Source organism: Dermacentor albipictus, chromosome 1 (genome assembly GCF_038994185.2).
Source record: "Dermacentor albipictus isolate Rhodes 1998 colony chromosome 1, USDA_Dalb.pri_finalv2, whole genome shotgun sequence".
In the NCBI taxonomy this organism is placed as follows: domain Eukaryota; kingdom Metazoa; phylum Arthropoda; class Arachnida; order Ixodida; family Ixodidae; genus Dermacentor; species Dermacentor albipictus.
In genome coordinates this window covers 278108515-278133712 of record NC_091821.1, presented here as the reverse complement: position 1 = coordinate 278133712, position 25198 = coordinate 278108515, and the positions used below count along the sequence as shown (strand labels likewise).

The following is a 25198-nucleotide window of genomic DNA, read 5'->3' as shown; positions in this document are numbered from 1 at the left end:
GTTAAGTAGCTTGTCTGACTATCACTTCCGAGTCTACACAGTCAGCCGTCGTCTCTGATTCCGTGGGGGAATCGGTAGCCTCCCAGGACTTGTTGGGACGTCGAGAGGAGCTTCCTGGGCAACCCTCTCCAGCTTTGAGCGACAACCACATTCAGTTTTCCAACCAGGGGAAGGGAAATAGTAGTGGGACGACTGGGTCTTCGAAGTCGACCGATACGCATCGCAACCCCCAAAGTTCTTCTGAGGTACGCACACGTCCTCATTGTGACAAAAAACGGCCTCCGTGGCTCGATGATTGTTTCTTTAGTGTATAGAGTGTATTGCCGTCATCGAAATGCCATGGCTAGGGGCCTCGCTGTAACATTTACGAGACAGTTCACATGTTTCATTCACACAGGTATAAAATGGGTTCCTTGTTGCGGTGCAGTGAGTCTTGTGCCATGTTCCTTGTCGGACTTTGTTTGAGTGACTGCCTGTGTTTTGGTGCCCAAGACTGGTGCACGTGTATGTGAACTTGGGCGGGAACGAACTGAATTTGTCCTTGGACTTAAGTGCGCGTCTTGTGTGCGCATTTCACTGTATGCTTACTTTGCTTCCAGGGGGGGGATGATGTAGTATAATGTCGCCCCCTGCCAGATCTCTGTGATATCATACATTTATGATTGATAGTAGTTTAGCTAGATGGCGCACCCCCCTTCTGTCATGTGACGAGCTGGGACCAATCAGGAGGTGTCATCTGGCGTGTGAAGTCCTTTTTAGTAATAAACGGCCGCGAGCCGGCTCAGTCCTTGTCCGGTTTTCATCAGGAGCAGTTAGCTCCATGTCTCCCTCTCTGCGTCGGCGCTCGCCGCGCGTTCGCTAGGTGCGAGCCCCCACTTGCCTGCCGCTGCCGACACAACAATGATATATCGGTTATAACGATGGGTCGACATGAGAGTGTCATTTTAGGCATTAGGTCTATGGGAAAAAAAAAACATTTATAACGATAGGTTATTCACCGCATATAGGATATAACGATCAAAATTTTGCCATCTGGACAGCGTTTTCCGTGCCAAATAATCGTAACATTTGTGTTGCTTAGTTCCCTGAAACGAATGATGTCGAGACGAGGTGATGTTTACCTCTGCAAGTTCGTATCTGCCGCCATTACCGCGCAGCGCGTCCCGCCCCGCCCGCACATCGGAGAGTACCTGAGTTGGCGCAACGCGCCACACGATGGTGCTAGCTGCTTCGTGCACATCGGCTACAGTTGCTCCGAAAGAGAGAGAGAGAGAGAGAAAAAAAAAAGCAACAAGCAAAGCGGCGTGGTGGCGCCCGTTCCTCACTTAGTCTCTTTCTCTCTCTCTCGGCGAGCGCGATAGCAGGCTGAAGCCACCTAAGCAGCGTGCAACCAACGGTGCAACCCAGTTCGAAGATGGCGCTGACAAAGCGCAAAGCTGTGTTGCTTGACACGAAGATGGATATTTCGCAAGACTCTAGGCGCGGCTTCAAGGTGAGCGCCCTAGTGAGGAAGTATGAGCTCGCCCAGTCGACAGTATCAACCATCTTGGAAACAAGTGCTTCGTAAAGGCGGGCTTTTTGCGTCAGGACGAACTTCCACAATCCACTGAACCTACATGATGGAAGCCGCTGAAACAACCGAGCTCTGGGAGCTCGTTCCTACTGGTAACACAGGTGGTGCGGTGATGGAGGAGTTTTTAACTGCAGACAGTGCCGCCTCGTTCTGCGACGAGGTCACCGACTAGGCGATCGCCAAAGATGCGCTGTCTCGACAGACGGCAAAGTTGTGCGACGGTGGCGACGGCAGCAAGCGACAGTGACAACAAGATTGACAGTGGCTTCTTGACCCCAACCTCGATGTCCACGCAAAGTGCACTGTCGTCGATCGACTCCTTAAAGGTACGTCCACACTAGCGACAAAAACGCACACGACACGCCGCACGCGGCAAGATTCACGAAAAGCGGCAGCAACGCGCGGCAAACGCGCGAATGGGTGCGAGACCCATTTTTTCGCGGCAGCCGCAAAACGAGCACCAATAAGAAGCGAGCCGCTTTACGAGCCACGCTGTTGAGGCGCCACCTGTCGCATAAGCAAAGAATCATAATCTATGGGCTCTGAGATTGAACAGTGACACGCGCGCCGTAAAATCTCAGAGGCCATTTACAGTCAAGGGGGCTGTTTTTGTTAAGCCTTACCACACCACCACAGAGACGTTGACGAAGAAGTCGCCTCCCAATGGAGGCGTTTGTGGAAACCGTTCACGGATACGCGTGCCTCTATGATAAATCGAACGTCGGTCAAGGAGCTGCGCGCCAACTGCTGGCACATTATTGGACAGCAGTTTGGCATGACAGGTGAATAATTGGTGAAGGCGGGGAAGCCGAGTGTGCGCCTGGCCCTAAGTGTCCTTGTACCGCACCCAAAACTTTCTCGTCCGCTTTCTGGCACGTCGGCGTCGCACAAGTAAAGAACAAATAAGTATTATAGTGTTCACAGTCACCAGTAGCTCCTTGCCCGTATCCGACATGCCTGAGCGTGGCCGACAGTGGCACAAAAAACACAGACACTTTCAATGGAACACGAAATGGGCAGAACGGAGAGCGCATTGTCACGAGAAGTATCGAATGGAACGAAACAATGCGGGACTCCACAGGCCGTTGCCACGTGCCGCAAAACGTGACTGTGGACTTGCCCGCACGTGTCTGCCGCGCGGGCGCTTGCCGCGTGCGGTGTGTCGTGCGCATTTTCGTCGCTAGTGTGGGCGTACCTTAATTGATTTTATGCATGCTAAAAGATTGCCGCCAGTGTTCGCGTAGCAGCTGGAATCCATGCACACCGCGGTTGTGAAGCTGAAGCTGCTGCAAAAGCAAGTGCAGATTTCGGACTATTTCGGCGCGCCTAATGCTTGGCACGATCATTGGCGCTAGAAATAAAGTTTGTTTTCACAGTCTACTTTCTACATCATCTATTCTTTAGAGCAACTGGCGAATTAGAGTTCGGAGCTGCAAAGGTACGTTTAGCGTTTTCTTTTTTTTTTAAATAACTGCAGTCCAGATATAGCTATCATCGGTTATAACGATCATTTTTTTTGTTTTTCTCGATATCGTTATAAGTGGACTGCACTGTATTTTTAATCCGCGCACATCCATACCTTTAGTTTGCCTAAAGTTTTTGAACTCATTAAAAAATTCGATGTCATCAGCCTCATCAAGATACAAAGAATGTGTAAGGGGACTGGGCAAATACATCAAGGCATCTCGATCATAAGTGCTTTCAACTACAAAGTAATCATTAAATTTGTTGGCGAGCACTTCATCTTTAAAAACCTCATTACCAACTTTGAGCTCTTTAATAGTACTGGCAGGTAACCTTGATGATATAACAGAATTCAGCTTATTCCAAGTCTGTTTTGCATCAACGATACCATCGAACATGGAGTAGTAATAATCGCATTTAGCTTGTTTTTACAGTTTAGTCAGGTTATTTCGATTTCTTTTAAACTGCTTCAACGCATCTGGGTCACGGCCATTCAAAAACACATGGTACAGCCTATTCTTTCTTTTATCATTTTGATTAGTTTAAAGGAGATTCATGGCTTGCAAGCGCATGTTTAGGTTTTTTTCACGTGCCTGTAAGGAAAATGCTTTTGGTATACTGTGCACACGATCTTAATGAAACGGTCATAGGCATTATCAGGTAATGAAGAGGAGAGTATGTCATCCCAGCTCAACAAGCTTAAATATTATAAATATTAAAATAAAAATATTAAAAGTACGAAAAATAACAGAAACCTTAAAATTTTTTCGGCACGGCCGTGCACTACCTCCGGGATTGGCCCACGCAAGAGGTTGCGTTCCTACCAGAAAGCTCACCTTCAAGCACAGTGTTCGCCACCAGTGTTTCCTGGTAAACATTACGGTTACATAAGCTGCAGTTGCCAGGAAGTGTGAGAAGCAGTCAGGGATCTTAGAATGGTACCTGTATCGGACGTGTGTACTGATTATATCAGCGCGGATGCGCATCTGTGATGCGCAGTTGTACAGCGCGCTGCATTCATGTCTTTATAAGCCATGCTCTCAATAAACCTTCGTTCTTTCCTGCACTGACCATGCTGCTGTAAGCGTCGTCTCCCTTGGCACGTTACATGGTGTCAGAAGTTGCTGCGCTGCCTGTCGACGCCTGAGGGGAACCGTTCCCGCGAAGAACGCGTTATGGACCTGCTGAAGGCACCACAGCCATTGCGGCTGACGGGTAACGTCACGGAAAACTGGAAGCGTTTCAAGCAGAAATTTGAGTTATTTCTGCAGGCAACGGTGGCAAAGGACCAGCCGAGAACGGAATCATCGAAGGCAGCCCTCCTGCTGAGCATGGCGGGTGACGACGCGCTGGACGTCTTCAACAACTTCCAGTTCGCGCTGGATGAAGACAAGACCGACTACAGTACAGTGGTGAGAAAATTTGATGCCTATTGCGCCGAAGTGAGCAATGAAGTGCACGAGAGATATGTATTCCGTTCAAGAAAGCAAGCGGAGGGAGAACCATTTGAAAAATTTGTTCGTGACCTGAAAAAGCAAGCAGCGCAGTGTAATGTTGGCGTTTTGCAAGAATCCATGATAAGGGACCAGATCGTATTTGGCACGCAGGATCCTAGACTACGGGAAAAAATGCTTCGTGACAGCCAACTGACTTTGCAAAAAGCAGAGCAAATGTGTAAAGCAGCGGAGACTGCAGCACAGCGAAACGAAGTATGGCGTAGCGGGGAAGACAGAGTCGATGCCGTATCGAGGCGCACGGCGGCGCCCACAAAAGAGCGGAAGCAAGGAAAAGAACAATTTCACTGTCGTAAGTGCAACCGCTGCCATAAACCGAAGCAATGCCCAGCGTTTGGCAAGAGGTGTCGTTTGTGCCACAAGCTGAACCACTTTGCAAGTAGTTGCGCGTCAGCGGTAGTCAGCGAAGTCCAAAAACAGCAAGACGAGGACTTTGACATTCTCGAAATCACGACATCTAATCACGAAAGGGATTGGACGGTTAAAGCCCAAGTTCGCAATCGCGAGATAAGCTTTAAAGTGGATACGGGGTCGCAGGCAAGCCTGTTTCCCATGTCAATTTACCGCCAACTGAGGGGAGCTGAAGAGTTGAAGCCAACGAATTCGGTGCTGAGGGCGTATAACGGCGGTACCATAGCGTGCTATGGAACGTCTACGCAGGAAGTAAGGCTTCGTAATACTTCTGCTACGGTCACATTTTTTGTTGTGAAGAATGGTCGCCAGGCCATACTCGGGCTAGAAGCTAGTGAGGCTTTGGGGCTGGTCCAGCGTAAAGTAGGCGCCGTAGACAAAATTTCCTACGACGGACTTCTCAAGAAATTCAGGCATGTCTTCGAGGGCCTCGGTTGTTTGCAGCAGGCATACAGCATGGTCCTGCAAGCTGAAGCGGTGCCAGTCGTGCAACCAGCTCGACGAATTCCTTTGGCACTGGAAGAGCCTCTAAAGAAGGAACTTGAAAGAATGGTGCGTGCGGGCATAATTGTCAAAGTGAACGAGCCTACCGACTGGGCCAGTCCTTTAGTTCTGGCAAAAAAGAAAGATGGCACACTACGCGTGTGCATGGACCCCAGAGCTGTGAACAAGTACATAAAGCGGCAGCATTTCCCGCTTCCTAGGCGCGAAGATTTGGAAGCCCGTTTAACCAATGCCGCGTACTTCAGCTGTCTTGACGCGAACTCCGGCTATCATCAGATACCGCTTGACGAGCGCACATCTAAGATCTGCACTTTCTCTTCACCGTTTGGGAGATACCGTTTTCTGCGTCTGCCTTTCGGCATTTCGTCCGCACCGGAGGTATTCCAACAAACCATGAGTCAAGTATTCGAGGGCCTACCTGGGGTGCTGGTATACATTGACGACATTTTAGTTTGGGGTTCCAGTAAAAAAGAACACGACGAACGGTTGACAGAAGTGCTTAAGGCTGCCGAGAAAGCAGGATTGACTTTCAACGCGCAGAAATGCAAGTTCGGTGTGAAATCAGTCAAATTCCTTGGTGACGTCATAAGCCGAACGGGCATATCGCCTGACCCAAAGCTTATCGAAAGCCTGGCGAACATGCCGACACCAACGTCCAAGATTGACGTCCAGCGGATGCTGGGAGTGCTGAACTATTTCAGCAAATTCGTGCCACGATTGTCCGAGCGAACGACGCTTCTACGAGAGCTTATCAAGTCCCGCGCAGAGTTCCAATGGACAGAACACCACGCGAAAGAGTGGCAAATCTTAACGCAAGTTTTGACTACCGCCCCCCTGCTTGCAATCTTTGATCCGCACCGAGAAACTAAGATAACGTGCGACGCATCAAAGGAAGGTGTTGGTGCAGCATTATTGCAAGACTACAATGGTGAATGGCGACCGGTAGCGTATGCATCTCGTGTATTAACCCGAGCCGAGCAAAGCTATGCACAAATTGAAAAGGAGGCACTCGGAATTTGTTTTGGCTGTGAAAAGTTTCACGAGTTTGTGTACGGAAGAAAAGTGCTTATCGAAACAGACCATAAGCCGCTTATAGCGATCGCGCAAAAGGAAATCGCCGACATGCCACCGCGAGTGCAAAGATTCTTTTTGCGGCTACTAAAATACAACTTTGTCTTGCAGTACATTCCCGGGAAACAGCTGGTTCTCGCTGACATGTTGTCACGCTCAACGGCTGACCAGGGCAAAGATCAAGTTGGCACCACTTCTGGTACCACCGACGACGTGGAGATCCATGCGGTGCAGTCCTTGGGCTACATGGTCACTTCCGAAACGCAGCGGCTACTGCAGCAAGAAACGTCTCGTGACGTATACTTACAGGCCGTGAGGAAGAGCTTAACAAGCGGACAGCCGGTGACCGGGGAACTCAAGCCTTTTGCGAAAGAGCTGTCAGTCGTTAATGGAACAGTGATGAAGGGCTCGAAAGTTGTAATACCGAGGAGTATGAGACAAAGCATCCTGAACAGGATACATGCGGGCCACCTCGGGTTGCAAAAGTGCAAAGAGAGGGCCCGAACTCTTGTATTTTGGCCCGGTCTGAACGGCGAAATAGATGCGCTAGTAGAAAGCTGCGCACCCTGCCGAAAGTACGCGTACAGGCAACCACATGAACCACTTTTAATGCGGCCAGTTCCAAAATGTGCTTGGTATAGGGTCGGCGTAGATATCTTTTCTTATGCTGGAGATTCGTACGTGGTTGCTTACGACGCCTTTTCAAATTTCCCTGAGGTTGAGAAACTTGACGACACAACTGCAGCAACTACGATCGCAGCCCTTAGCGCCATGTTCGCCAGGTACGGCGTACCTGTAGAAGTTTGCACGGATAACGGACCCCAGTTTTCAAGCCATGAATTTGCCAGATTTGCCAAAACATACGATTTCAAGCATGTAACCTCCAGCCCCCGTTATCCGCAGTCGAACGGCTTGGCTGAGAAAGGTGTCCAAATCGTAAAGCGCATCCTGAAAAAGACTCGAGAGGCGAGGGAGGACTTCTGGCTGGGTTTGCTAGCCTATCGCTCAACACCACTGGAAGATGGGCATTCTCCGGGTGAGCTTCTGCAAAGAAGGCGACTTCGTTCTAACCTTCCTGACTTCGGTAGGGTGTCCCGGACCCCTGTGAGGAAGCGCCACCAAGCCAAGGCCGGGAGGCCTTTGCCAATACTGCACAGAGGCACGAAGGTGAGGCTTCAGGATGCGACTGCGTGGTCCCCAAAAGCGAAGGTCGTTGGTGAAACTGCTCCACGTTCCTATTTGGTACGAACGCAAGATCGACGTGTTCTGCGGCGCAACCGCCGACATCTACTTAGGACGGGTGAACCGTATAGCAGTGAAAGTGATGACGACTGCGAGGAGATTCCACCATGCGAAAGTTCTGGTGCGCCGGCGCCTGCAGCACCAGCTGAACCAACAGCGCAAGCCACCGAGACGTCATCTCTAGAAACAACCGTAGGAGCAATGCTACCAGCAAGTGACGGCGATCTTTCGCCTGGCATCCAACCGACGCATGCTACTAGAAGGTCGACTCGTGTCGTCCGGCCTCCCCAGAAGCTTCATTATGATGAACATTTTAAGCAAGTGTCATAAGTTTTGGCAAATGTGTATATGTATCTAAATCTGTTTTGTTTGTTGCCCGAGGGAGGATGTATCGGACGTGTGTACTGATTATATCAGCGCGGATGCGCATCTGTGATGCGCAGTTGTACAGCGCGCTGCATTCATGTCTTTATAAGCCATGCTCTCAATAAACCTTCGTTCTTTCCTGCACTGACCATGCTGCTGTAAGCGTCGTCTCCCTTGGCACGTTACAGTACCGTGCTCCACTGTTAAAGGACCCCTCACCAGGCCCCATAGCAAATTTTGTTTATACGCTGGAAGTTGTTACGTGTCCGCTAGGCAGTGTTCTGCTGCAAAAATTTTTCAAATCGGCTCATTAATAGCCGAGACAGAAATAATTCAGTGCCAGGAACCCATGATTTCAGCAGGCAGGCTTTACTGCCAAGCAAGACACTCTCTTCACTCACCCAGTCTAGCCTCTGCAAGCGAAATTCCTTCCCTGTGTTCTCCTATACCAGACCTCAAGGATCGCGTGACGCATATGTCACAGGCCCCGCCTTCATTTTTTTTTTCTCTCCTCACTTTATTTTTTTCCGGCGCAATGCACTTCCGCTGATGGCATCACGCGCGAGCTGTTGTCTCGTTTCCGCGCTGTGCACAAGGAAACATGACTAGGGGTATAATTCAGTGCTACACGAATACTGAGGCAGAACAAGCGGATCGCAGAGCATGATCACGCTGCTGGAGCACGGTAGAAAATGGCATAGTTTCGGTACCTATGCATGTGACTGGACGACCGTGGGAACAAGCAGACGAAGCGGAAGTACATCTCTCTTGCTTCGGTGGGAAGTAATGCAAAAAACCCGCAGAAATTCCATTTGTAGGTTTTATTATTTCTCTAAACTTCAATTCGTCAATTCAAGCAACAGATCACACAGGTAACAGACGTTGTCTTGAATAATTCTCGAAGTCACGTGTCATCACGAGCTAAATCACACTGCGGACACTAGTAACGTAGGTGCAGGCACATGAGCACATCATCCTCCGGCTTGGAGTGCAGTGGCCGTGAGGAGAAGGAAAAACGGCGCTTGGTTTGAAATTTCAGATCTTTCCAGGGCGCCTAGTGATGTAATACTTTGTAGATACGATCGTTATCGTGCAATGTATTCTCTGCGCTTGTCAGCTCAAAATGGCCAGACCTGGCGACGGGCCCTTTAAAGGGGAAGTTTAAAGGGAAGCTGAAGAGTCTGTCGAATTCAATAAGACGCTGATATACGGATGCGGGAACCTTATAAACCATGTAGGTAAATTTTTTTTTTTTTTTCAATTAGGAGCGACGTAATCGTCGGCTGAAATTGCGCTGTAGCTCCGCCCCCCGTTGAGTGAGCGAGCGGAGCGGAGACCGGAAACCGCGGTGTTGTGACGTCAACTCTGTTTCGTTCCTTCGCAGCGTCCGCGACCGTGCCTGACCGCCCTTGTTTCTGCGTGTGTGCCATCGTAATCTGCTTCGATCGACCCTGCATTCCTTTGTTGGTGCGTCTGCGTGTATGTAGAGTGGTAGTAAACGTGCGTGGTAGTCAACGTGAGTGGTAATCAACGTGAGTGGTAGTCAACAGATGAAGGTCACTACACATACTGCATGAACCGGGAAGCTTTTCAAGCGTTTAAACCATCTTTAGAGTTTGCCGGCAGCTTTGGACAGCGCACAAATGCCGACGATCACATCCCTACTTACGTTCCACGAGGAGGCATGCAGGAACACAACACTACAGTTGTTTGACTGGAAACGAGCTCACTAGATCGGCGAAAGATCGGCGAGATCACTAGATCGCTTTGCAAAAATCATACTCACCAAAGAGCATTTGCAACACGAGGAGATCCCAAGACTTTGCTTTCGTTCGCGTCGAAAGCACTGCTCGCACCAGCATCGTTTGCTTCTTCGAGAGGCCTGCTCTTCGCAATCGGCTCGTACATGTAGGGAGTAACGCCGAACTCCTCAGAAAAACGCAGTCCATTACCGTCTCAGAAAAACAGTAGCAAACTACCTGGCACCGCGCTTCATGTGTAGCGGCAGCGGTCGGTTACTAGAGTTGATGTCACGAGGTGCACCGACCAATCAGAGGCAGAAACGAGACGCGCGAGCTGGGCGTGTCCGCTGCTGCACTTTTCGCCGAAATAAAATATATTTGCGCTTTCTTTCGCTCAATTTCGATACGATATTCGAATTCGGAGGGTTGAAAACCATTATGTACAGATGTTCACTCATTTTTTCTGGAAAACCTTTCAGCTTCCCTTTAAGCGTACTCCAAATTTTTTTGAAGTGTGAAATTTTTTTTAGACCTTCATATATTGCAGGCCGTCCAGCGGGCCGAAGGTTGCCGCCAGGACCCACTAACTCCTGGCCGCCACCTAGGCGGGGCCTTTGGCCCTCCCCACCAACTCGCAGGGCACACAATAAAGTTCTTTCCTCCTTCATATATTGCACCAACTTTTCCTGAAAAATATGATACCAGGATTGCTTATCGCATTTTTACTGATTTTCTTGAAAAATATAGCAAAAGTCATTGTTTATTATTTATTTGTCAAAATTACAAGAAACTGCACACATACACACATGCAAAAATTGTGAAAAGTTCACGAGTTAGCTTGACATTGGGACCAGAGAAGGCTTGTTCTGATGACAAGTTACCTCAACATTGGCAATTAGGGGTTAATCAAAGATATGGACACTCCAGGCGCATTTTTGCCATGGCTATGATTTTCCGAATAAAGTCCAAGTGAGGGGGATAATGAGTGGCCCGCGCATTGTATGCTGCGGGTAAGAAGGCAGGGTGGCTTGTTTTGCACTGGTGAGCTGAGAAAAAGGGGGGCTTAATGCCGCTTTCCCATGTGCCCAATGATGGAGGTCACGTGATCCAATGCATGCTAGGGTAGGAGAGCATGTGTCTTCAAAATTACATTCTGGGGTTTTACATGCCAAAACAACGATCTCATTATGAGGCACGTCGTAGTGGGGGACTACGGGTGAACTTTGACCACCTGGGATTCTTTAATGTGCACCCAATGCATGGAAGGTGGGCATTTTTGCATTGCACTTCCTTCAAAATGCGGCAGCTGTGCCCCGGATTCAATTCCACGCCCTCAGGCGTAGTAGTGCAACGCCACAGTTACCATGCTACCATGGCAGGTACGCGCGTCTTCTCTAGCCTGACTGTGGCTGCGCATGGCTGTTCACATAACTGAGCATAGCCCTCGTATGTCGGAGCTCATCTGTGTGGAGGTCGTGTAATCTTGAGTTTTGGAGATGCGGCACCATTGAAATGGTGAAGTGAAAGGCAGAACAAGGCATTTACTTCCCATTGCTGGCGCTCATCATGCCAGTGTTGTGATAACGAGTGCTTGTAGTCATTGAGTAAGATCATGCTTGTCTGTGCATGCATAACACCAAGCTTGCTCAGTTAGTAAGTGAATGTTGACTGCCATTTCTACAGCCTATAAAACTATGAGCCTTACTTTGTGTAGTTGTCTAATACTTTACTTTCGCTATCAATGCTTCCCCTTTCGGGCAAAACTGACTTCCCCCGTTTTAGGCTGTGTGCAAGTTGCCAAGCCAATGAAATCAACACAAATGGTGGTTAATAAGGTTCTTTAAACACTATTATGGTCATGAAGCACTGCTGGCATGGCTGATTTTAGAACAGTAGACTTCACTGATGCACCCATAGTTTTCGGCATATATACTCCGAGTGCTTAGACATTTGTCTTGCAAGTTATAAAGGCTGCTAATGGGTTGTCAATGCATCTGTGTCTTGCTCTGTTAAGGGGAGAGGTGGCGATCAGAGCTAACTTTTTTGTTCTTTGACCTAGATCAACGAAATTTGGCAGCCACACTCAAAAGTGTCTGAAATAAAGGTATATGCAGTTTCATTACGATATCTTGACTAGTTTTCAAGTTACAAAACGTTACATGTGTTCCGCCTGTGGAAAAAACCTGGCACTGTAACAAAACATGCCAAGAAGCTGCCTGTAGTTTTAATCTTTGCCCACAAGAGCACTACAGGGTACAACAGTTCCAAAAATTTTTAACTGCTTTATTTTCTTTTTACACAGAACATCATGTTCACTTTTTCCAATTGTACCAGAACTTGTCACTCACAAATTAGCATGCAGAATAAAAACTAAGCCCTCAGCAATACATTGAAGACTGTCATACCCTCAAGCACACTTCAGGGAATACATAAAAACAGACAGGATTAAAATTGGTCCAGGCATTCCCATGCTGCCCTTTCCACAGTAAATGCAGAGCGCCCAAAACACACTTTTTAGAAAACGTCTCTCAAAGTTTATGGAGCAGTTCACATCTCTCAATATGCACCAGTATTGTAGTTTTTGCTGTGTTTGCTTACAGGCGACTTTTTGGGTCTCTGCCCTCTGATTTGCGCAAATCGAGGTGCCGACGTGCAAAGTACCTAGCCGCGCAGTCCGAGGTGCCAATGCGCGAAATGCCTAGTCGGGGGCTCGAGGAGTCGACACATTGCGTTCTTAGTCGCACAGTCCGAGGTGCTGACGCACGAAATTAGTAGCTGCGGGCTTGAGGAGTCGACTGTCGGATGTGCTTAGTCGTGCAGTCCGAGGTGCCGAAGTGCGAAGTATCTAGCTGCACAGTCCGAGGTGCCAATGCGCGAAATGCCTAGATGCGGGCTCGAAGAGTCGACGCTCAATGTACTCCAGTAAAACCTCGTTAATTCGAACTCGGTTTATTCGAATCCCGCGCAATTCGAAGGTTTTCGGCGGTCCCAACAGTTTCCATGCAAATTTTGCCGGATAAATTGAACAGCCAGTGTGCCCATATCTCGATAATACGTCAGTTTAAACCATGGCCTCCGTGATTCGCAACAAAAAAGTTAGTGTGCCAGTCTCTGAGGCCAGTATAGTTGCCGGAGTGGCAGCCAGGCGGCACTTTAAATCAACTTTCCGTTTCCGGCGAACGTTGTGCGCAGTTTTGTGGAACGTAATGGCGGTAACAGTGAATTGCTGCGCACTGTCAATGGCTCCTTTAGTAGATGCCTGCCGCGTTGTTCGGTAAACTTGGTTCCGTGCCCTCTCCCTTTTCTCGTCTCCGCAAAAAGGCAACGAGCACCCCTCATGGCGAATGCCTGCAACTTATAGGTCTATTCGATTCAGCTTGGGTTCTCTGCACTTTCTGCACTCATCCAGGGTGCACTGCACCTAAACCCTCGATTCCCTGAGGTGCAGAGGCGCCCCCTGCACTCTCGTCCACGATTGCGCAGGGTGCGAGGTGAGGTGTCGCCGCGGTGCAGTGCACCTTTGAACCAGACTGGGAAGAGGTGCAGCCGCGTGACCCTTCCGCCATAGCAGACGGGTTGAAGTGAACGAAGTAGACGCCGCAAGTAAAATGTCTGTGCTAGTAGAAATTGATGGCAGCCCAACAGAGCTGTACCTAATTTACGATGAGTTTGGAGTCATTACCTTCGACGGTGATGCCGAGCTTTACTCTACAGCAGGTAAGTTTGCTATTGTACTCTGTAAGCATGGTGTAAGCATAATAGCATGGTTTGTATATGTGTGAAGTGGCGACATTTCTTCCCTTATTTTTGCAGATGGAAGAAGGGTGAGGGTGCTTTGCACACCGGGGGGTTTCGCCGCAGATTCTGAGCGAACAGAGCGGTCAGGAGCTGCAACTTCGCGTTGTGGAGACGCCACGCTGCGTACCACCGAAGCTGCTGCCGTGGACGCGGCAGCCATGCCGACTCGGCAGCACGACAGCGAAGAAGCCTTGTGGAGCGGCCGAAAAACAAAATTCCTTATAGAAAATTACAAGGAACACTTCGGCTGCATCGGGCAAAAGGGGGGACTAAGGTGAGTCTTAGCATTCTATGCGTTTGTGTATTTGCGTTACATTTTGTATTGTTCTGCACGCCGGACCAAAAAGCAGCTGATGCTGTTTTTGACAGACTCGCTCAATGATGAATTCGGCTGCTGCCTCACCGTGGTTCAAGTAACCAATAAATGGAAGTCACTCGAGAGAGCGTACCAAAGAGTCCGGACGAATAATAATAAATCCGGCAGCGCGGCTGCCGAGTGGAGTTTTGAGGGGTAAGTGTTCGCAGTGCTTTTATATTATTCATGGTCTCTTATGCCAGTGCATAGTTCAACTAAGACGTACCTAAAGTCTTATTCACAGCGTCTACATGAAATTCTCAACCATGTGTTGAGAAAATTGCACAAACAGGCCTGGAGTGCGGCCTGATCCCGGTGACCAGAACTAGTAACGCACTCTCTTACCAGAGCAAGATTGGCCACCTTGGTGCAGTACTTGGCCACAACCTCCCATATGAATACAACAATCAAACCCCGGCCCTCAGTCCCCAGCAGCCGCGAAGCAACTGACCACGGCGGCGGTCAGATCTGTGACGCTGCAGAGGGTGCTAAGAATACCTGGCTCCGGACAGGCCACCATTGGAATCTGAACCTGGCAACATTTAACGTTAAAACGTTATCTAGTGAGGCGAGTCTAGCAGTGTTATTGGAGGAATTAGAGGGTAGTAAATGGGATATAATAGGGCTCAGTGAGGTTAGGAGGACAAAAGAAGCATATACAGTGCTAATAAGTGGGCACGTACTATGCTACCGGGGCTTAGCTGAGAGACGAGAACTAGGAGTCGGATTCCTGGTTAATAAGGAAATAGCTGGTAACATGCAGGAATTCCTTAGCATTAACGAGACGGTGGCAGGTCTTGTTGTGAAACTTAATAAGAGGTACAAATTGAAGGTGGTACAAGTCTATGCCCCTACATGCAGTCATGATGACCAGGAAGTCGAAAGCTTTTATGAAGATGTGGAATTGGCGATGGGTAAAGTCAATACAAAATACACTATACTGATGGGCGACTTCAATGCCAGGGTAGGCAAGAAACAGGCTGGAGACAAGTCAGTGGGGGAATATGGCATAGGCTCTAGGAATAGCAGAGGAGAGTTATTAGTAGAGTTTGCAGAACAGAATAATATGCGGATAATGAATACCTTTTTCCGCAAGCGGGTTAGTCGAAAGTGGACGTGGAGGAGCCCGAATGGTGAGACTAGAAATGAAATCGACTTCATACTCTGCGCGAACCCTGGCATCATACAAGATGTAGACGTGCTCGGCAAGGTACGCTGCAGTGACCATAGGATGGTAAGAACTCGAATTAGCCTCGACTTAAGGAGAGAACGGAAGAAACTGGTACACAAGAAGCCAATAAATGAGTTAGCGGTAAAAGGGAAACTAGAGGAATTCCGGATCAAGCTACAGAACAGGTACTCGGCTTTAACTCAGGAAGAGGACCTTAGTGTTGAAGCAATGAACGACAATCTCATGGGCATCATTAAGGAGTGCGCAATAGAAGTCGGTGGTAAAGCCGTTAGACAGGAAACCAGTAAGCTATCGCAGGAGACAAAAGATCTGATCAAGAAACGCCAATGTATGAAAGCCTCTAACCCTACAGCTAGAATAGAACTGGCAGAACTTTCTAAGTTAATCAACAAGCGTAAGACAGCGGACATCAGGAACTATAATATGGATAGAATTGAACAGGCTCTCAGGAACAGAGGAAGCCTAAAAACAGTGAAGAAGAAACTAGGAATAGGCAAGAATCAGATGTGTGCGTTGAGAGACAAAGCCGGCAATATCGTTACTAATATGGATGAGAGAGTTCAAGTGGCTGAGGAGTTCTACAGAGATTTATATAGTACCAGTGGCAACCACGACGATCGTGGAAGCGAAAATGGGCTAGAGGAATTCGAAATCCCGCAGGTAATGCCAGAAGAAGTAAAGAAAGCCTTAGGAGCTATGCAAAGGGGGAAGGCAGCTGGGGAGGATCAGGTAACAGCAGATTTGTTGAAGGATGGTGGTCAGATTGTTCTAGAGAAACTGGCCACCCTGTATACACAATGCCTCATAACCTCGAGCGTAATGGAATCTTGGAAGAACGCTAACATAATCCTAATCCACAAGAAAGGGGACGCCAAAGACTTGAAAAATTATAGACCGATCAGCTTACTGTCCGTCGCCTACAAAGTATTTACTAAGGTAATCGCAAATAGAATCAGGAACACCTTAGACTTCTGTCAACCAAAGGACCAGGCATGATTCCGTAAAGGCTACTCAACAATAGACCATATTCACACTATCAATCAGGTGATAGAAAAATGTGCAGACTATAACCAACCCTTATTTATAGCTTTCATTGATTACGAGAAAGCATTTGATTCAGTCGAAACCTCAGCAGTCATGGAGGCATTACGGAATCAGGTTGTAGATGAGCCATACGTAAAAATACTGGAAGATATCTATAGCGGCTCGACAGCCACCGTAGTCCTCCACAAAGAAAGCAATAAAATCCCAATAAAGAAAGGCGTCAGACAGGGAGATACGATCTCTCCAATGCTATTCACCGCATGTTTACAGGAGGTATTCAGAGACCTGGAGTGGGAAGAATGGGGGATAAAAGTTGATGGAGAATACCTTAGCAACTTGCGATTCGCTGATGATATTGCCTTGCTTAGTAACTCAGGAGACCAATTGCAATGCATGCTCACTGACCTGGAGAGGCAAAGCAGAAGGGTGGGTCTGAAAATTAATCTGCAGAAAACTAAAGTAATGTTTAACAGTCTCGGAAGAGAACAGCAGTTTACGATAGGTAGCGAGGCACTGGAAGTGGTAAGGGAATACATCTACTTAGGGCAGGTAGTGACCACGGATCCGGATCATGAGACTGAAATAACCAGAAGAATAAGAATGGGCTGGGGTGCGTTTGGCAGGCATTCTCAAATCATGAACAGCAGGTTGCCACTATCCCTCAAAAGGAAAGTGTACAGTCAAACCCCGTTACAACGAACACCACATTAACGAACATTTCAGATTAACGAACTTTTATGAAATCCCGTGCCGACTGCTTATAGTTTCAATGTAAAAATATTTCACTACTACGAACTTCAGAATAACGAACATTTCAGAATAACGATCGTTATTTAATTTCCGTGTCATCTTAACAACACCTCAGTACTACGAACTCATATCCCGAAATGCGAGGATTCTTAGATTTCAGTGTATCTGTCACGGCAGTCGGAGCTCTAAGCTAGCAGACGACGCAGCGCGAAGAGCGGGCCGCCTTGCAACTTGCTTCCCGCAAAAACCTGAGATGGCGCGGAAGGAGAAAGATGCGGGCGGAGACTTTTTTTTTCCTTCTCCGTTGTGGAGGCAATGACGCACCAGGTTTTTTGAGTGGAGAGGCGGGGAGCATGGGCTCGTAAAACCTGAGACGGTGCGGCAGAAGAAAAAAAAAAGTAGTAATTAACGGTGAAGTGGGCCTTTTTTTTTTTTTCCTGTTGCGGAGGTGACGACGCATCACGTTTTTCTTGCTTGTTTTCTCAGTTGTTCGCGTGCTGTCACCCGTATCAGGCCTGCCCATCTTGTTTTTCTTCTGGTTATATTATTGTGTTAGAAGTGCGTGCAGGCGTTCGCGTTGCCATGAGCTCAACAACTCTAACCACGGCGAAGAAGCGAAAGCAGTTTTTCTTTGAGCGAGAGAGTAGAGATTCTTCGCGAGATAGAAGACGGGAAGAAACAATCCATCATGGCTAAAGAACGTGGAGTGGCGCGGTCGACGATCGCCACGATTCTGAAAGATAAGGAGAAAATCTTTAAGCACCAGCAAGAATCTTGCTGCACGTTACGGCAGCACCCGAAGACCGCGACGAGTCCGTGTCGGCCACAGATGCGTTGGACTGCTTGCGAAAACTCCGCATATTTATAGCCAAAAGCGGCACAGCGACCGAAGGCGTGCATAAGAATGCGGACGGTCTGGAATCGTTCGTGCTGCAGAGTCTGTGCTGCACCCGTCAGAAGACGATCACGGACTATTTCAAATAAATGTGCCTTGTCTGACGATCACGTGTGCATTGTGTGAGAAACGAGTTCAAGGAGGTACCGTTTCAAAGGTAGGACGCTTGCGTTACTGAAATGCTATTGTTATGGCTAATTTTTGGGCTTTCACTATAACGACCTTTCAGAATAACGAACATTTTCCCGCGGTCCCCTGAAGTTCGTTGTACCGAGATTTCACTGTATAACAGCTGTGTGCTACCAGTACTCACATATGGGGCAGAAACCTGGAGGCTTACGAAAAGGGTTCTGCTGAAATTGAGGACGACGCAACGAGCTATGGAAAGAAGAATGATCGGTGTAGCGTTAAGGGATAAAAAAAGAGCAGATTGAGTGAGGCAACAAACGCGGGTAAATGACATCTTAGTTGAAATAAAGAAAAAGAAATGGACATGGGCCGGACATGTAATGAGGAGGGGAGATAACCGATGGTCATTAAGGGTTACGGACTGGATTCCAAGGGAAGGGAAGCGTAGCAGGGGGCGGCAGAAAGTTAGGTGGGCGGATGACATTAAGACGTTTGCAGGGACAACATGGCCACAATTAGTACATGACCGGGGTAGTTGGAGAAGTATGGGAGAGGCCTTTGCCCTGCAGTGGACGTAACTAGGCTGATGATGATGATGATGACTGTATATAGTCGCGCAGTCGGAGGTGCCGATGCTTATTTCTTGTGCTTAGGCGAGGGTCCGAGATGTCCGCGCACGATCTGCTTGATTGCCGAGTTGGAGACTCCTATGCACGAAAAGCTTAGCGGCAGCTCCGAGGATTGCGTGTGCGATGTGCTTGGTCAGAAACACTGAGTGCTGAAAGGCTTAGCCGTGTGTCCGGATTCTGCACGCGAATTTTGGTAGCGATGTCCGCGCTGCCGATGCTCGGTATGCTTAGCTGCGGGTCTGAGACGTCCACAAACGCAGAGATCGGCTACGCTACTGCGATGTCTGCGTAGCGTCCGTTTTGACACGTCGAGATTACGGCCAGTGGAGACTTCCAGACTCGCGAGGTGCGAAGAGCCGTGCAGACGACGCGAGCGCCGGACCAATGGCGAACCGTATTGGAGTCACGTGGCGGGCGCGGGCAATCGCAGACTCCGGCACGACCTTCAATCATTTGCTTTTTGTGTGCTTGTTTCTGTATGGAGGAGGTAGCTGAAACGGCAAATTTGAAGATGGAGAAATGCGCTTTCCGAGACCCAAGATGGCGGCGCTCGGTTGCGCTGTTCCGGAGATGTTGTGGCTTGAAAAATTCTGTTCTTTCTTTATTTCCGTGAGATTTTTCGCCACCTTGGCTGATGAAATAATTTTTTGGGGGCACTTCTGCGTGGTTTGCAGTGATGATATTTCAAAATCAGAAAAAGAGTAATCGAAAATGTGATTTTCAAAAATTTGACTTTTTGTCCATTTTTCAAGATGCAAAAGCCATGTCCCCCCTGAAGGAGGTGATTTAAACTTCTCAGATTAGTGCTGGCACTGTACTTCTGCAGAAAGTCAACCCCCAAGCATGAGGTCATGTAAACACAGAGAAGAAAACAGATAAGAATGCTGATCTACAAATCCAGGCTCTAGCCATGCATGTGTCCAGTGGGGTGACAACATGCTGCACAGGTGTTGCACAACTTTCTAACTCAAGATTGCGTAGCCTGCCTCTTTAAACACAAAAGTAAGCATGTATGTGTAGACTGCCTTGCAGTTCTGAAGCCGTTTTTGTGGTTGCTCATGTGGATCATCATGTGATCAACCCTTCGCTGAGTGCTGTTTTACTTGGCAGTCATTCATGGCCTAACATGATATTGATATGGGCAAGCTGGAATAGTGGCAGACAAACAAGCACAAGGTTTGCACAGTTCGGTACCTTGTCCATAAGCATAGTGTTGGTACACCTTACTAACAAGGATGTTGCACTTCTTTCTAGCTAACGATTATACAATAGGTGACTGTGCGAGATTTCTTCTGCGCATTCTGATGCATGCCTCGTTTCATCTGTTGATTTGCTGTAGATGAGGGGAAGCAACTTCTTCAATATCACACATGGATCCATTCGACTGAAATAGGTGTGTCATATGTCTTTCATGCATGAGGCAGAGTGCTAGACTGCATTGTTCGTTCAGCTTGATCAAGGTGATTTATTTCAGTGCACCACCCTTTTGGATAAGTATGCATCTTATTATTCAAAAGACTAGCGCAAAATAGCAGGGACAAAGACAGGGAAGACGACAGGATGAGTGCTAAACATCAACTGGTTTTTTACTGCGAGCGAAGGTACATATATACATTTCGTTGGTGCATGCGCACACAGTGTTAAAACAGTACAGTCTCATTCTAATCAAAATGTAGCAGACTGTTCTGTAAGTACCTTTTTTCTTTTTTGGACAAGGCAAGTGAAGCCGTGCTGACACAGTTATCGCCTTCCCTGTCAATGTGATATGCCTTACAAATCTCGCGCCCCCACCTTGTGCCTCCCCTACCAAGCACACACGTGGTGTCAAACGAAGGCACGCACCCGCATCGCTTACAGTGCATGGCCAAATGGCCGACCCCCGCTAATGAATCTACCAGCGTTCGGTGCTCTCGTAGCCGTTCATTTAGGCAGCGGCCAGTCTGCCCCACGTAGCATCTACCGCATGAGAGAGGTATGCGGTACACGACCCCAACAATGCATGGTACAAACTTGCATGCATGTTTTATGGTGCAGACCGGTTTTTTCTTCTCGTTTACAGCTTTGCACATGCGCACCAGCTTTTGAATAATGATGACACACCAACTAGCACAGCTTTCTGCCTTGATTGCTATGCTTCTTAGTTTTTCTTTGTTGGTTGCCGTTTCTTGGCTGAATTGGTTGAATGCAGCAACAAGTAAAAACTTTACCAGCCAACCTTCCTCATCTTTGCAGAAGCCGTTGTGGAATGACATCAACATTCGAGGGTTCTGAAGTGTGTGGTTGGCTTATGGTGTGCTTTCCATACTGGTTTGAGTGGTAGCTGGTTTGTCCTCGGGAGGTGGTTCTCGAACATTATGGCTGGCCCAATAAACAGAAGTATTAACTCTCACAGGGATGGTTTTTCTGCTCCTTTGTAGTACAGATGAAGGGCACACTGTATTTGAGAGAGTTTTATATTGAAATCAGCTAATAAGCTGAGGGCTCAACATCAGTCCAAGACCTTCAATAACATCCCTCCTTTATCTTTAGCTCCTTCAATAACATCTTTTAACATGTTGTCCAATATACTAGGCAATAGTATATAAAAAGTGCACCAAAACAAATGAAGCAAGTTTCCCACTGAGTGAGTGCACCGTGCATCTATCTGCAAGGTTTTACATTCAAAATACATTAGTCATTAGGTAGGCATTATGCCAATGCGGCATGAGTCCGCAGTAATTACTTATGCCGTATAAAAACAAAGGTTGCAATATAGAGTGTCTCTCCTTAACTGAAGCATGTATGTTTTACTGAATGTACACGGTAAATACAGTAGAAGCTTTAAAATACGAATCTATCGGGATGACGCAAAAAATTGTATCCTCCAAAATTTGCATCACCCAAAAACGTAAAAAAAATTGGTAAATTAAAAAGAGAGACAGCAATAAGATGACCAACTTGCTCGGAATTATTTATTATTTATTTTGTTTGCCGAAAACTTTTATCTCATGACGAAATATTTTGAAGAAATAAGCAGCATAATTTGAGATAATTGCACGTATTTAGTGTATTGTCTTCAAAACCAGGAAAAAAGTCTGGTTTCAGGAGGTTCTATCACACCACTGATCACACAAATGCAGCTTTCCGTTGATGCTGCACCGCCCATCTTGGTATCACCGTGAACACGAGAGATCATAGATTGAAATAGCTGCAGCACTGCATTTCTCCATGCAGAAATAAAAGCAACAAAAGCGAGCGCAAAAAGGGAAAGCTAGTGTCGTGATTCGTTACTGCAGTCACATGGTGCACCGGGAGCACCCCCACTGGCTCACGTGAATTTGAATCCCTGGCACACTTAGTTCACACACATTTTGGCCGCAGCAAGCTGCACACCTCGCATGTTTCGAGGCCGACATTTCAATATGTCGCGCGTCACCGATCTTGGGGCACGCAGATGCAACGAGAGATGAGGTTGGGAGATGCAGAGCAGCAGAGCAAACAGATTTTAATTACACTGAAGACTCAATTGACTCAAAATAAAACTCAATGAAGGAATGGTAACCCTTATGTAGCCCAAACATGTCCTTATCCCCGTTTACGATAGTCCTTGGCATTTTCTATGTGAGAGTCAGGCAACCCTAGCCTATGGCTGCGATGCCATCAGAAAGGAGCGTTCTTACAGACTTTTGTCATCGCACGTATCTTCGTGTCCGATGCGTGTCGGATCTTCATCATAGTCAGTGTTCTTGCCGACTCCGTAAACGTTGCTGCCTTGGTGTTGGCCAGTCAACTCGTCCGTCCCTGATGCCGGTGTCCCGAACTCCGTCGGTGACGTGGCAGCTCGGCCTCACCACCGGTTAAGCCTAACTACGGGTTTCGCAGCTACTTTGAGTGCCGACGAGATGCCCTGGGACTATCGTACGTGCAGGTCTGCCTCTGAAGGGGGATCCTTCCTGGAGTGACTGGTACTGCCTGCAGCAGGTCTAAGGAGCCTCGCTCGAATGTCACTGAAGTCCAACGGCCACATCCTGGACTGCCAGCGTCACGGACTTGACCGAACCTCCATGGCTCCTGTCGCCAGTGCAATGCTGATGCTACAACCTTCTTGGCCCAGAGCCACGTCGATAATGCCAGCTCGGCGCTACTTCTCCCTCGATCACAGCTCGGGTCACGAGCCTCGAGGGTTCATGCCGTTCAAACTAATATGTGCACATCATCTTCTTTCTACGCCGCATGCCTCTTACATATGACACAATATCTGCCTGGTTACCTCGAGTTTTTTGTGTTGCTGTGTCCTAGTCCTAGCTGCTACATGATGGTGATTAGAACATGATTTGCGCAAGATAAGGAAATCTGTTTGCTTCTCTTTGTGGCGGTGAAGCTACTTCATATCGTGCGATCTGACAGGCACAAAGGTAGAAAAGTTTCTATTTGTGATCAGCTACTGAAGACAATGGAAGAGGTGGAATACTGAGATAATGCTACCCATTGAAGCGAATATCGAAGATCTTGCAAATGCAGGAAGACTCTACTGTATGTGATTGCCAGCTCCTGTAAAGTTGCAAGGTGTTTAAAACGGTCGGCAAGTAGCATAATACTACACAAAGCAAAAGTTTCTTTTTTTTTACTTTGCTGGGGGATGGGGGTGGAGTCAACACGGAGTGACATAGGTTGTCATGGCAACAGGAATATAACCGGCAAATGTGTGTGGCTGCTCTGCCAGCCTGACAACAGCCAGTGTCTGGTGCTACTGGGGCATGGGGGCCCCCTTGCCAAGGATCGCACAGTGGCTTGATTGTTCGTATCATCCACTACAGTACAAACAGCGGTTCGCAACACTAAAAATTTAGCACATTGTAAGCTAATGGATTTGGGGTGGGACTTTTAAAAACTTCACATCAGGCATGACCGCAACACCGAGATTCTGCTGTAAACAATACATCAAAAATAATTACAAAATAAGCAAGGTTACGCACACTAATAGGTAAAGTATAAATACATTATCAAAGGCAGAAATAACGACACACACCTTCACAATGTCAAGATCTCCAGCTTTTGCTGCTTCAAGCAGCTGGAACTCCGCATCTCCACTGCTGTGCTGAGGTTCTGCATGGAGTCAAAATTTTATATTAAACCATCAACACGGTATGTTTATTACATAGAGGTCACATCACATAAGCATACAACCATGGCACATAAGACACTAAAAGGGCCCTACAAATTCTTTGGACATAGTTAAATACTGTTATGAACATTTAGAATATTTGTGAACATGACATGCCAGTACCAAAGGGAACAGAAGAATTTCATTAATAGTAAAAAAAAAAAAAAGGTACTGCAGTGCCGCTCAGACCCTGCAGCACAGTTGCAGCAGTAGCTTTTGAAGTCACTGGGCCTTGTTCTTGCAAGCAAATACTACACCGTTTTCCTGACAACAACAGTGACCTGTTCCTCCAATCTATTGTGCTCGTTAGTTTGGTGAGCCCTATGTTCTTTCTCTGCAGTGGCGCATTTAGTTTCTGCCATGGTCCATGCTTTACAAGGAGGGGCCATCTCCGATCGAGACTTATAGCTTGGCAGAAACATGTTTCCGCTGATTGGGGGCATGCCCTTCAAATGTACACAGGCAATTAAAAAACAAAAAACAAAAAGAAAACAGAATTTTTGTAGTAAGAGATTAAAAAAAAATTAAGTTATGTGGCTTTACGTGCCAAACCATGATATGATTACGAGGCACGCTGTAGTGGGGGACCAAGCATCAATTTGGCCATCTGGGGTTTTTTAGTGTACAACCAGTGCACTGCACATGGGCGTTTTTGCATTTCCCCTGTTGCTATAAATGTAAAGTCAACCTTTGCTTCACAAAGTCCAGAAACTGCTTCACTCCATATTACAAGCACCGAAAAGCTAACTTTTCTCGTTTTGTACCCAAAGAACAGCTGTGTGCCAATTGCAGTATTTTCGAGCTTATAACTCACCCTTTTGTGTAAGTCACACCCCCCTCCTCATTTGATAAGATGAGCCTATTTTAACTGGGCCGGCATAATGAAACGATACATGCATGTACACTCATCGCTAAATGGCAAATTCATCACTTTCAGAAAACGGAATTTTTATGGGCCGCTAATTCTAGCAGAAAATAATCTTCAACCAATACTCTTCTTAGGCACAGTAAATCAATATTTAGTGCATTTCACTCGAAGCCATTGAAGGCCTCATTCTCCGACGCACTGTCAGAAGCTTCAGCCACATTGGCTGGCTGCATCACTGGGTAACCGCCATTGGCCATTGAACCACGCGATGATGTAGGCACGTCACTGGCATTGGCTCTTCTACGCCACATGCAACTAGCACAAGCAACTACCAAGAGCACACGTGACAAGTTCATCGGTGTGCTCACGTCTGGGTAGAGAGCTCCCAACTGCGCGAACCTGCAAGTGTGAACACTGAACTTGGGCATTTTATGTGATCAGTGTGGCTTCCAGGGGCGAATTGGCCCGGTCTTCACACATGCTCTCGTGCTTTCCATATGCACTACTG

General features: G+C 47.5%; 2 protein-coding genes across 4 annotated transcripts in view; one reads left to right on the top strand and one right to left on the bottom strand.

Annotated features, from left to right (window-relative positions):
* The window catches only part of Tnks (tankyrase), a 370913-nt gene that overhangs the window by 201016 nt on the left and 144699 nt on the right, over positions 1-25198 (bottom strand). For all 3 annotated transcript variants that reach the window (XM_065454426.1, XM_065454424.1, XM_065454425.1), the window contains one exon: positions 23688-23764. In XM_065454426.1, coding sequence (XP_065310498.1) covers positions 23688-23764 — 77 coding nt within the window. The remainder of the gene's footprint in view (positions 1-23687; positions 23765-25198) is intronic.
* LOC139054953 (uncharacterized) lies at positions 4016-13455 on the top strand. Its single transcript, XM_070532677.1, has 3 exons — positions 4016-4449; positions 6649-6951; positions 13297-13455. Exons 1-3 carry the CDS (start codon positions 4213-4215, stop codon positions 13453-13455), a joined length of 699 nt encoding a protein of 232 aa, XP_070388778.1. The 5' UTR covers positions 4016-4212.

What these genes read in the sequence shown, in the direction of transcription:
- LOC139054953 (XM_070532677.1), top strand. Translation starts at nt 4,213, where the DNA reads ATGGACCTGCTGAAGGCACCACAGCCATTGCGGCTGACGGGTAACGTC. An exon ending in AGACCGACTACAGTACAGTG is followed by an intron (nt 4,450 to 6,648) that starts GTGAGAAAATTT and finishes TTTGTCTTGCAG; the next exon opens with TACATTCCCGGGAAACAGCT. An exon ending in CAGTGATGAAGGGCTCGAAA is followed by an intron (nt 6,952 to 13,296) that starts GTTGTAATACCG and finishes GCACTCATCCAG; the next exon opens with GGTGCACTGCACCTAAACCC.